Source organism: Macrotis lagotis, chromosome 1 (assembly GCF_037893015.1).
Source record: "Macrotis lagotis isolate mMagLag1 chromosome 1, bilby.v1.9.chrom.fasta, whole genome shotgun sequence".
Lineage (NCBI taxonomy): Eukaryota > Metazoa > Chordata > Mammalia > Peramelemorphia > Peramelidae > Macrotis > Macrotis lagotis.
In genome coordinates, this window is record NC_133658.1 from 457,831,260 (window position 1) to 457,844,572 (window position 13,313).

The 13,313-nt window shown below is 38.0% G+C and overlaps 1 protein-coding gene across 6 annotated transcripts in view; it reads left to right on the plus strand.

The window, feature by feature from the left end:
- Nucleotides 1–13,313, plus strand: part of CDKL3 (cyclin dependent kinase like 3) — an 83,969-nt gene that overhangs the window by 29,087 nt on the left and 41,569 nt on the right. For all 6 annotated transcript variants that reach the window (XR_012473927.1, XM_074213570.1, XM_074213569.1 and 3 more), the window contains 2 exons: nt 9,888–10,066; nt 12,779–12,891. Coding sequence is in view for 5 of the 6 variants with exons in the window: in XM_074213570.1 (XP_074069671.1) it covers nt 9,888–10,066; nt 12,779–12,891 (292 nt within the window). In the remaining variant the exon portion in view is untranslated. The remainder of the gene's footprint in view (nt 1–9,887; nt 10,067–12,778; nt 12,892–13,313) is intronic.

Genomic DNA, 13,313 nt, shown 5'->3' on the forward strand with positions numbered 1-13,313 from the left:
CAATTGAATTCCCATAATAGATTGGACCTGTGACTGATTGATGAGATCGTATATGCATTACATAAATGGGGTATGCGCGTTCCAATAATGACTGTTGGACCGCAGAAAGCAATGTAGCTATTGTAGATCTCCCTTGAATCATAGCTTCAGGCAATTTCATGAGAGCCTGTGCACAATATAAACTATCAGTTATTAAATTTATAGGCTCAGCAGGGCATAATAAAAGAGCTTGATGAATAGCATAAAGTTCATTTTTCTGGGCTGAGGTATATGGAGTATTGAACACTTTTAATATTTTGTATCTAGGAATGTAAACTGAGGCCTTAGAATGCTTAGTGGCATCGGTAAAGACATTAGGTCCATTCACAGGTTGATGTGCAATGATAGGATCTGGCCTTTTTAAGGGCAGAGGGAGGAAAACTCGAATCTCTGGGGGAAAAGTGACCCTTTTAAATTGGCAAGTGGTTATTATGACAGCCCAAGTGGGTGATGTTGAGGCTAACTGTTGCAAGGTTAACTCTGAATAAGGGTTAGTAATGATGGGATGTTTGCCAAACAGCTGCAAACAACGCCTCATAGCTGTAAGGTAGAACTGTCCATATTCTTCCCATTTATCAGGGAGTACCGCTTTAGTCTTTTTTGAATACAGGCATTCTAAAATTCCATGTACTTGGAAGAGGCATCCAAAAGGGGTGAAATCATTTAGGATGAGGAAATAAATAGGCTGTGATGTTTCCACCTGTACTATTTTGGCTTTGTATTTTTCCATAATTTGCTTTAAGGCACCTTTGGCTTCGGCTGTCCGCCTTCTGGGGGACATCAGATTAGAGCTGCCTGGTAGAATGTTATACAATGGAGTGAGAAGGGAATCTGGTATAGGTACAACTGCACGAAACCACTGAATTGATCCTATCAATTTCTGGAAATCATTTAAAGTTTTTACTTTGGACATGTCAATTTGGGGAGGGAAGCGGGATATCCTTCCTCCCTGCAGAGTGTGACCCAAATATGAAAAGGGTGGATTTTCTTGTACTTTTTCTGGAGCTACCAAAAGGCCATGTGAAGCTAGTACTTCAATTACTGCAGATTGCAACCTTTTTAACTGTTTTGCATCCACATTGGCCAGAAGAATATCATCCATATAATGAATTATCATGCTACCTGAATACTGTTTCCTGATAGGGTGCAAAATACTTTGAATATACATTTGGCACAAAGTAGGACTATTGGCCATGCCTTGAGGGAGTACCTGAAACTGATATCTTTGGTATGGTTCCTGGAAATTTATAGATGGTACAGAGAAGGCGAACCTCTCTTTATCCTGTGGGTGGAGAGGAATGCTATAAAAGCAATCTTTAATATCTATTATGCTTATATGCCAACCTTGAGGTATTGCTGCTGGAGAGGGTAAGCCAGGTTGTAGAGTACCCATAGTAACCATACAAGCATTGACAGCCCGTAGATCAATTAACATTCTCCATTTGCCTGATTTCTTCTTTATCACAAATACAGGAGAATTATAAGGGCTTGTAGTGGGCTCAATTTTATTAGTACTCTTTAATTCTTCCACTATTTGGTGTAAAGCGGTGAGCTTTTCAGAGGTAAGGGGCCACTGCTCTACCCAGACTGGTTTCTGTGTAGTCCAGGTAATAGGTGGGCTGCTCACTGATGTTATAGTGGCCCCCACTAATTTCCCTGAATATGTTCCGGAGTGACAAGAGACAAAGAAAGCTGTGAGAGAAGATCTCGGCCCCAGAGGGCATAAGGGAGACCTTGGATTTTTAAGGGTCGGAAAAACCCTGTATCTTCTTCATACTCCCACTTAAGACGTCTAGCAGATTGAAGAGCTGATTGGTTTCCCCCTACCCCCATCACTAGTTGGGTAGCTGCAACAGTGGGCCAGGAGCTATCCCACTGTCTGTCATTTATGACGGAGCAATCTGCTCCTGTATCCATCATTCCTTCAATTAAAATGCCCTCTACCCTGAGGGTTATCATAGGGCGAGCCTGCTGTATAGGCTGGACCCAGTTCACTTGCATCCTAGGCTGATCTATCTGCTGAGCTGCCTGTAGCCATGGCAGGGGTATGGCTTTCCCTACACCGTCACCTGGATTTAGATATATCTCATAAGCATGAGGGTTGGTGACAGAAATGATGGATTCTCCTGGATCTAACAATTGAGAATGCGTGATATGATCTGAATAACCTGATAATCCCACTACTAACCTGGGATGTGGCTTTGGCTCAACAGTAACTGCTAAGGTTTCCCAGGGGGCCATTTTAATCGGGTCATTATTTTCTGCGGCCCATACAGTTACTGCTTGGTATATGGATTTCTCTGATTCTGTGCTGCTACATATGTTGCTGGGGGACCCCCTGCAGCTGGGGGCCCCCGCCGCCCGTTTCCCTGTTTTTTCATCTGGGCACGACAATACTTGACAATATGACCTGTTTTCCCACACCCATAGCACTTTGGCTGCTGTACCTGATCTCCCTGACTTCGGCACTGAGTCTTAAAATGTCCTGGTTTGCCACATTTAAAGCATTTCCCTGCTTTTCCAAACTGTTGCAGTGCCGTTATCAGTGCATTGTTGACATCTATGATAGAGGCAGCCATCATCTGAGTGGGTTCTTGCACGGGAGTGTCTAAAAGTTTGTCAATCAGATCATACAGGCCAGCTGAGGGGGGAAGGGCTGCAATTATAGATCTATACTCAGGTCGAAGCCCTTCTTTTACAAGTTGATATGTAAGGACATCAGTGCCTGGCCCAGTGCCCATAACTTTCCTTACTGTTTCCTGTACTTCATTAATGAACTGTATAGGAGTTTGAGAGGCCCTTTGCTTCAGTCCCACTAATTTTGCAGTGCCTTGTCCACTCATAGCACCTAACTTATCTAAAGCTTCCTCATGGCAAGTAGCCACTGCCTGCAAGACCCCTCGATCATAGGTTATCTGGGCGTCCAAAGCTGCATAGGGCCCAGTTCCAGTGATCATATGTATAGCATCTTCTTCATTTGCAATGTCATGCTGTTTTATATATTGCAAAGCACCCCTCCTTACTGCAGCCTGAAATGCGAGATGCATAGATGGATCTAAAACCGCTCCCATCACCTCATTGTAATCAAATGGGGTCCACGGGAAGCCTGCTGAGACATTTGTAATCAACTTTCTTATATAAGGGGCTGAAGGGCCATATTTAGATACTGCCTCCTTTAGTTCTTTTATTAATTTGAAAGGCACCGGGCGATGATTCCTCCTTTCATCATAACTTCCCGCATTTTCTATTAAAATCGGGTACAACCCCCAGTCCTCCCAATCTATGTCTTCCCCTTCAGCAGCTGCTTGTGCTATACTGGCAGCCAGAACTCCCTGTTTTCTCTGTTGCCCCTTTTTTCCGTATTGAAACGAGGATGAACCTCCTAGGGACAAAGAAGTCATTGCCATAGGGAGGGCAGTGTTCTCTAGACCTTGAGATAAGGGAGAAAAATATCCCGCCCTCAGTTCCTGTCCTTGAGATGAGGGAGAAAAATACCCCGCCCTCAGCTCCTCTCCTTGAGATGAGGGAGAAAAATACCCCGCCCTCAGTTCTTCTTTAGAATTTTTACCGCGCCACTTAGGCACGTCCTCTTTTAATTTTTTGCTGTGCCACGTAGGCACCTCCTCTTTTGATTTTTTACTGTGCCATGTAGGCACCTCCTCTACTTCTGTTGTACGCCATTTCTGCACTTTCTTTATCCTTTCTGCTGTGTGTATCCCAGGCCCCTCTACTCCCTTAGCACTCTCCCTGGGGGACCCCTTAGCCATCCCATGTAGATCATCCCATGGGTACAACGGAGGAATTTCCCCTTCACCACTCTCATCATCGGAGGAGCCTAACAAAGAGGATCCCACCTGATTCTCACTGTCCCGTTGTAACAGAGGGGCTTGGTGTTGGGGACACAGGATCGCTCCTACTGCTCCATAGATAGTAAAATCCTCAGGCGTTAAGACCCCGGGGCACGACTCCTGATAAGAAGCCATCTGTTGTCCTACTACCCGCCACCTTTCCAGGTCTATGCCTGAGTGTTGGAGCCATGGGCTAATGTCCCATATTTTATCTATAAAGTGCCTGCAGGTCTTAAGATGTATCTTTATCCCACTGCGCTTGCACAGCTTGTAAAGCTGGCAAGTTAGAACCTCTTTCTCCTCGGGCTCTATTAAGGGTAAGCTTCTACCCTGTCCCATCTTCCCAGGTACCCTAGTACCTGAGGCTGCCTGGCAGTCCCTCTTGAGCCTGCTCAAGGGGACAGGCGGTCAAATTTTAACGGCCCCACGTTGGGCGCCAACTGTTGCGGGAGGGGTCTGTCTGACCCTCCAGCCACCGCCCTCTACTTACCCTAATCCAGGGTCTTCAGACGTCTCTGGCTCCCCACCCGGGGTGGGGGAGGGGAGAACAAACCAGGCAGAGCACCCGAGGAGAGGTTCACTTCTTTATTGATGTTACTAAGAATCCCCCCCCCCAGCCTTTCTGTACTATCCCTTTTATCCCCAGACCTAACTCCTCCTAGTAGGTGGTCTTGCTCCTCCTGAGTTCCCCCTGAGGGTGGAGCCAGCCCATACTGAGACCATCCCAGTACCCGAAGGCAGGTTCTGACCTCTGGGCATCTCAATGTTCCTCTCAGGGGGCCCCAGTCCAGAGCCGCCCCTAATACCTTCCCACTCTAAGATTCTGATTCTTTGATAGCCATTGTGAACATGTGCAAAAAGACCACTATGAAAATAATTGCAACTTATTAAGAACCAACTTTCATTGCAGAAGAAAGGAGATAAAGAAATTCTTCAAAGAACTGAATAAGAATCTCTAAATTAAAACAGTATAAAGTACATATACAGTGACCTAAATGCAAAAGTAGTCATAGGGGACGATAGTGAAAAATGTTGCTCAGGATAAAGAAATGAAAAAGCTCAAATATGCTTTTTGCCTATATTTATTATATATATACTTCTTGAAGAGAAGGGAGGCCTTTGATATAGTGACTACCAAATAGCATCAACAAAAAATGACTGGTTACCAAGGTGAAAACTAGTTCTGAATCAGTTGTGTTTAACTAGAATTGACTTAATAGAATAAAGTTCAAAGTCAATAACAATGAAAAGATGATGTGGATAAAAGAATATTATATCAATAGAAATGATCACTATTTCCTAAAAAATATTTACCAATGCAAATTAGTCATTTAACCAAAAGAACCTAAAAACTGCCTCATTTAACAAATATTTAATCACCTTCCCAAAGAGATAATTGTCAAAGGTGATACCAATTTACAATATAAACTTAGCTAGAAGATCATGAAATGAATGTTGACTCATAAAATAAGAAATAGTGAAGTAAAAAATAAGTTTATAGAAAAACTTGGTAACAGATCTAGTTCAGCCAGATCATTTCACAAAAGGATCAAAATGGAAGGACAAGAAACAAGCAAAATGAAGATCTGTTAATATTTCTATAATTATTTTCCCATCATTGACAATGGAGCACTCTTATTTGTAATCTAGCATCATAATCCCCCATGTGCAGTATAAATAAGTAGAGATGGCCCTAAGGAAAAAGAAAGACCAAGATGAGTAAATCCAGTAAATACATGGAAGAGATTCATTCTGAGTTGAAATAATTTTGTAGGTGATGGGTTGATTTGCAAGATATTTGAAATAGTGCAGGAGACAAAACACTTAGTAAAAAAAGATAATTCAGAAAATATGAATATATAATTTTCCATCTATAAAATTTTGTGATTATATGTATGCAGACTGTGTTGAAGATATAAGAAAGGAACAGATAGGAAATTATATATGGTTCTACCTCTTCTTATAGTCACACAATTTACTAAAAATACAGATAATACAAGATTAAAAATATTTTGATTTGGTAAAGCAAAATATTGCCTTGGTTCTTTTTCCCAAAAAGTGTTATCCATATCGTTTATCAAAATCATATGATATTCCTTGAAAATATAACAACAGAGAGGACTTTACTCAATCATTGAGTAAGAAAATAGAGTGATGCAAATGCCAAAGGTATCACTGAGAGTCTAAATGGCAGAGGAAACATTCATGAATGGCAATGTCCCCCAGATGCTTTGTGGTTTGTGTGTAACTACGCTGATTGCATCTAGCCTTGGAATATTGAAGAATATAATAAATGAAATCCACAGGTACACACAAGAATTTGGTTTATTTACACAGAAAAAAACAAGTAGACAAAAGACTACCTATTACTCCAGACTATGATAGATAGGCAGCTGGATGGACAGCCCATAGAGCTGGTCCATCAGAACATAGGCATCTGCAGACACTGCCGATAGATAAGGAATGGAGCCCACAGGTGAATAAAAGGAAGCTAGCAGGCTGGATTGCCTTTAGAAAATCACACAATTCTTTTAATGTCTCCCAAGTTTCTATTGAAATGAGCCTGGTGATGTTATGTGGCTGTTAATCATTAAATACCCCAGTCTCTGAGGAATTCAAGTTGCAGGCACATGAAGGGCAATGGGAGATATGTTTAGTGGCTATAAATATGCTGTAGCAATCATATACAAAAAGTGGCATAAAAGATATTATTACCAGAAAAGGAGGTGAATTGGTAATGTATCAAGACCAAGGGATTACAGGTAGACAATTCAAATGCTACACTAATATCCATTGAATGTCAAGAGATCTAGAGGAAGGTCATCAGCACATTGCGGGTTTTAGAGGACAACATAAGACAAGTGTTGTGCACTTGGACAGTGCAGTGGATAGATAACCAGTTCTGGACTCATGGAGGTTAATTTTTGTGAGTTCAAATCTGTCTACTAATTAAACATTAGTTATGTGACACAGGGAAAATTACTTGATTCTGTTTGCCTCAATTCCTCATCTGTAAAATGAGCTGGAGAAGAATGGGGTCAACAGAAACAAAAATGCACCAGAATCACAGAAAAAATATGAATGCAATCTGCATTATTCAAGGGAGTACTTACATTGACAAGATGAGATCCCAGATCAATGGCATTGTTCAGATTTGTAGTATGTATATTTTTAGGCTATCATAGTTTGACCACATTGATTTCATTGTCAAGTTGGCACTTTCTAAATAAAAACCTTATCTTAATATCTCAATTTTTTAAACATTTCAAAAAATAATTTTTTTCATTGTAGTAACTTAAATATTGAGATTACTGAATAAGTTGAATTTTTCCAAAACATGTTCATTTATGTAGTAGAAATATTTGCAAATTTTTATATAGCATATGTCTCTCTTACTTAACTCTGCCCCCCCCCCCAAAAAAAAACCTGACATTTTCAAAATGTTGGCATAATATGGCCTTAGAATATGGAGGAAAAAACTTAAAGGATACCACACGTACCTCCCTAATTTTAGAATCTTTTATGAATATTATCTTGGTCCTTAATTTGGGAGCTTAGTTTTATTCATTTTAAGCTCTTCATCCATCTGAAAGAAAGCAAAATGTTTTGAGTAATATATTAAAATCAGAAGACCGGTTATAGAATTAACCAGTGATCTCTTGCAAACATCTCATTCAACATATTTTCCAGGGAGTGCACAGTGATATTGAGTTGACACTCACATTGCCAGAGCTAGCTCAATATTTGAGAGACTCTGAAAAAAGTATGGAGGAGAAGAATTATTAGACTGACCACTAAACTGAAGGTCTGTGAGAGCTGTGATGACTTCATTGTTGAATGCCTGTGAAACCTGGGTAGTATACTAACACCATGCCAGGAAACTGAATTACTTTTGAATTGTCTTAGGAAGATGATGAAGATCGGCAAGTTCTCTCAAGAACAGAGCAATTGACTGTATGACCTAGGAGACACTGGCACCGGACTGCCGCCCATGGTGTGCTCTCATCAGAGAGGTTGTTGTACTCTTATGAGCAAAGCAGAATTGAAGAAGCTCAAAAGAAACATGAGACATGCAAATTTAGAGAATCCACCTCAAATATTCACACAGCTTATGTGCCCAAGTAATAATTCTGAGCTCATATTGGTTTGATCATCCACAATCTGACACACTTGACTCTAATATAGTGATATCATCTTGGTCCTCTTTGAGAAAAAAAGGACTACAATCAACCAATTAATCATATATGAATGTACATCTGTCTAAAATGAAACTTAATTGACATATAAAGTTCTTTAAATCTCAAAGGTTTTTTGGTGGGTGTAGGTAAATGGTTAGTAAATCTTAGGTCTTATCTAACAACTTCGTTGAGTTATTTACCTCTAAAATCAAACAACCATTAGTAGGTAGGCTCCTTATCTCTAGTCTGTCCTTGCTCTAAAAGGGAGCACAGCATAGTATACATTCTTATAAACTGCTTTATTTTTCATGTAGTGATAGCTTACACTTTCATAGTGCTTTAAAGTTTTTGAAGCACTTTCCCTCAAAACAAATTATAAGGTAGATATTATTGTTACATTATAGATAAAACAAAATTTGACCTTTGAGAAGATAGGTGACTTATTTAAGATCACAAAGCTAGTAGAGCCAAGATTCAAACCCAGGTCACTTGACTGATGTTTATTCCACTTTATTATGCTATCTCACTATATTCCACACTGTGGCAAAACTAGACTTCAGTGGCTTTGCTCCTGTCAATATCTTCTGGAATGTCACCCCTCTATCTCTACCTGTCCAAAATCCTACCTATCTTTAAAATTCCTTTATTAGCTATTCCTGAAAACCAACACAGGAAGTACTAATTTTACTTAAATGATTGAAAATAGAATTCCCATATGCTCACTCATTGCTTGTTTCTCAGACACAGAAAACATAAAAATTTATTGATTTGATATAAAGCTGACTATTTCATCTAATCTTACCTAATCTCTTATATTAAAAAGAATAAAAATGTCAAATATATTGTGAAGTTCTCAATTTTAACTTTTTATGGTATGTGTTAGAATAGAAAAATATTAACAATTTAATATTAATGAGTTGGAAAGGAATCAAAGAACAAACATGGGCGCAGTGAATAGAGCACCGGCCCTGGAATCAGGAGTACCTGAGTTCAAATCTGGCCTCGGACACTTAATAATTACCTAGCTGTGTGGCCTTGGGCAAGCCACTTAACCCCATTGCCCTGCAAAAAAAAAAGAACAAACATGTATATATACAAATGCATTCATATTTTTTAAAATTAGGTAAACAAGGGGTAGCTAGGTGATGCAGTGGATAGAGCACTGGTGGTAGAACCAGGAGGATCTGAATTCAAATGCAGCCTCACAACACTTCATACTTACTAGTTATGTGACCTTGGGCAGGTCACTTAACCCTATTGTCTCACCAAAAAAAAATTAGAAAAACTATGAGAAAAAGGAAGTACTTTCACAGCAGAAATTTCTACAGTCAAACAGTTACTTCTGAGAATATCAGTATTCTATTTTATAAACAAAGCTTTTCATTTCCTTTTAAGTAAGTTTGTGTAATACATTTTTTTCCAATGGCACTACCCACTGAAAACATCTGCCCTCTGTTAATAGTTTTCCCATCTTTTAGAGGCATAGAACCAAATCACAGCAAGTTAGTTGTACTGCCAGGGAAATACTCAAATTTCTGACTTTGAATAAATTTCCCTGTTTATTTCATGGTATTTTACAGTGAATTGTAGTACATGTCACTTTTAGTGAATGTCACTGACTTTGTGGGACAATATATCTTTCCCCAAATCCATTTTAATGTGGAGAAATAGGATGAGGTAACTAGGAAGTAGGAACCTAATAACATAACATAGACATTGAGCATTCTCTCCATCTGTTGAGATGGCAATATTTGGTTAAGTTATAAAATAGTCCTAGTTATTGAAGCTTAATTTATCGAAAATGATTCTTGTCTGTTTCTAGATTATTCATCGGGATATAAAACCTGAGAATATTTTAGTATCTCAGTCTGGAATTACTAAGCTCTGTGATTTTGGTTTTGCCCGGACATTAGCAGCTCCTGGGGACATTTATACAGATTATGTGGCTACTCGTTGGTATAGAGCACCTGAATTAGTATTAAAAGATACTACTTATGGAAAGTAAGTATATTTTAATATATGTTCCACTTTACTTCCCTTCTGTATTTTCCCATAATACATTTTTTCTGATCTTCACTGTATCCTTCTACCAAGGCACACTTAATATGACCAGGACTGGGAAGCATTTCTGGGTCTTGAATTTTAAAAGAGGTCAGTCCCAAGAGGTATCAGCTTACCTCTTCTTCCATTTCCTCTTCTGAATGATTGTGGCAGGGAGAGTAGCAGTCAAGTAGCTCAGAATCTCAATAGAAGACATCAGTGCATATATTAAGCCTTCTAGTCAATTGCCCTACTGTTTGCCTACTAGTAACTCTTTCTGGCATTAAATTTTTTTTTTTAGTTTAGTTTTTTTTTTTTTGCAAGACAATGGGGTTAAGTGGCTTGCCCAAGGCCACACAGCTAGGTAATTATTAAGCATTTGAGGCCGGATTTGAACTCAGGTACTCCTGACTCCAGGGCTGGTGCTCTGCACTGCGCCACCTAGCCACCCCCTGGCATTATATTCTTGTGAAATTTGTATAAATAATTTTTTCATTACCAATTTAGAAATGAATTTTAGTAAGTGCTTAGTTATTATATTGGTTTAATAATATGACATATTTTTGAAACTATATATATATATATATATATACATATATATAAAAAAAAATATATATATATATATATTACATATATAGAGACTTACCTTTAGGTGCAGAGATCAGGATAATCCCTGATGTGAGAGACTGAGGTATCTCTTATGGAACTGTACATGCACTCTGCCCCTTGCTATTCTCTAAGAGGCTGTTTTATCCTTTGACTTCAGCTCCCCTTTCTCCTTTCCAGGAGGGATGATTTTACTTAGTAGTCCATCTCCTAGCAAACCTGATTCTCTCTTAACAGTTGATGCTTAAAAGTTTAACTCTGGTGATTCTCCAGTGCCTCTGTAAAAGAATGATCATTTGAGGCAAATGTCATCACTCTAGTATACTCACTGCTTGAGTATCTGAGACATAGCACAGAGAATTCAGCTCAATGACTCTTGATCCTTTCTAGAATGACTTCGAGAGAGCCTTCTTAGATATGGAAAACTCCCTCAAAATGTTTGAAAGTCCTGTGGTGGAAGTGGAGTTTTTTCAACAGCTAAAATGGGACAGAAATACTATGATATTGGTGAATATTCTAGTTATTGTGGTGTTATTTCAATAACCAAACAAGAACATTCTAATTAAACTAAATTTTAAAAAAGCCTGCCCTTCAACAATTAACCAAACATAGTCTCCTGTGCCTTAGTTATTGCTAATCAACCAAGCAAACATTTATTAAGCATTTAGCAACTGCCCAGCACTGCTAAAATGATATGCCTTCCTCTTAATTATTATGTAATAGAGCATCAGTACCAATTAGAAATATATATTCAAGGAATGTTTAAGGAGAAAATTCCAATTCCCAGTAGTCCCTGGCTGTTCATCTGTGAATGAGCAAACTGGAACACATTTGAGGAGATGTCTCAGGAGGATTATTTTTGTGCATGGCATTCTATAGAGATACTTTAAATTTGAGGATAAGATCGTTTTTAATGACAAATTAGCAAAAATAGCAAGAAATCACCATTTGTTTTTTAGAAATTCTGAGAACTCCTGACTTTCCATTTCACCATTAAGTAGCATGCATTATGTTTGGACTTGCAGAGTTGTACAAACTGATATTAACCTCTTTATTCCTGAATTCATTGTTTTCTGAATTCAATTGTGCTACTTCCATAGCATCACTCAGGATAAGAGAATATAGGATTATTTTATAGATGTATAAATTAATTGAGTTTTAAAATTTTTTCTCTTCAAATTATGATGCTTTAAGAAATTGCTTATTTAAAAAAACCTACACCCTGTTTCATGCTATTGGGGTCTAATGTCTGGTTCTTATCTCATATATGAGTTAAAATTAATAAATTATATATTAGAAAACATTTAGGAGGGGGTGGCTAGGTGGCGCAGTGGATAGAGCACCGACCCTGGAGTCAGGAGGACCTGAGTTCAAATGTGACCTCAGACACTTAGTAATTACCTGTGTGGCCTTGGGCAAGCCACTTAACGCCATTGCCTTGCAAAAAAACTAAAAAAAACCCAAACAAACAAAAAAAAGAAGACATTTAGGAATGACTTTCAGTAGTAATTATTATTCTATCTTTAAGTACAGAGTGAGTTATAGAACAAAATTGTTCAAATTTATCTATATCTATATCTATATCTATATCTATATATAGATTAATTCTGCCATTATTTTAATATAGACACTTATCTAATATTGAGCTGCTTACAGGATTTCCTGGGAAAATTGATTTATATCTAAATAAAGCAATGATTATATTTAAATATTAATTGGAATTTTTATATTTAAAAGATCATGTTATGATTTGATAGAAATTATAACTTTTATAACATTCATCTCTTTAGTTTAATGCTTGGCAAATATTAAAGACTGTCAGCTTGATCCTTGATAGATTAAAGATTGAAATTTTTTTCTTTTGTTGCAAGGCAACTGCTCCCAAGGTCAGTCATACAGGTAGGGAATTATTAAGTGACTGAGGCTGCATTTGAACCAAGTCTTCCTAACTCCAGGGTCAGTGCTCTATCCACTGCACCACCTAGCTGCCCCCAAGATTGTAATTTCTTAAGTGAAACTTGTTACATTCCTCCTTGAAAAATCATTTTCTCCCTTGTCTGATTTTAGACCTGTGGACATTTGGGCTTTAGGCTGCATGATCATTGAAATGGCCACTGGTAACCCCTATCTTCCTAGCAGCTCTGACTTGGATTTGCTCCATAAAATTGTGATAAAAGTAGGTAGGTATTAACTGAAATATTTTGTTACATTAAAGAAAGAAAATGAAACAAACCACATTAATTTGGTTTTCATTATATCTTTTACTGTTCAGTCCAGTTCTGCTCATAAAGAATAGCAACTGTTTTATGGTATATCAGTAAGTTATATTGTTTCACAAAGCTATTAGCAAATTTCTCCCCAGGCTTATATAGAGCATAAGCAAATTATAATGTACCAAATTCTCTACTGTTGATAATAATATGCCAGGAAAGAAACTGCTTTCCCATATGTTGCTGATTGGTACTATGAGTCTCTTTTAAATTTTAAGTAAATATTATTTAAAAATATTTTTGTTGCCCAAAGGCATTACTTTGTAGATTAGAAAGTATACACATATACATAAACATATTTATATGTATACTATATATATATATATATATAT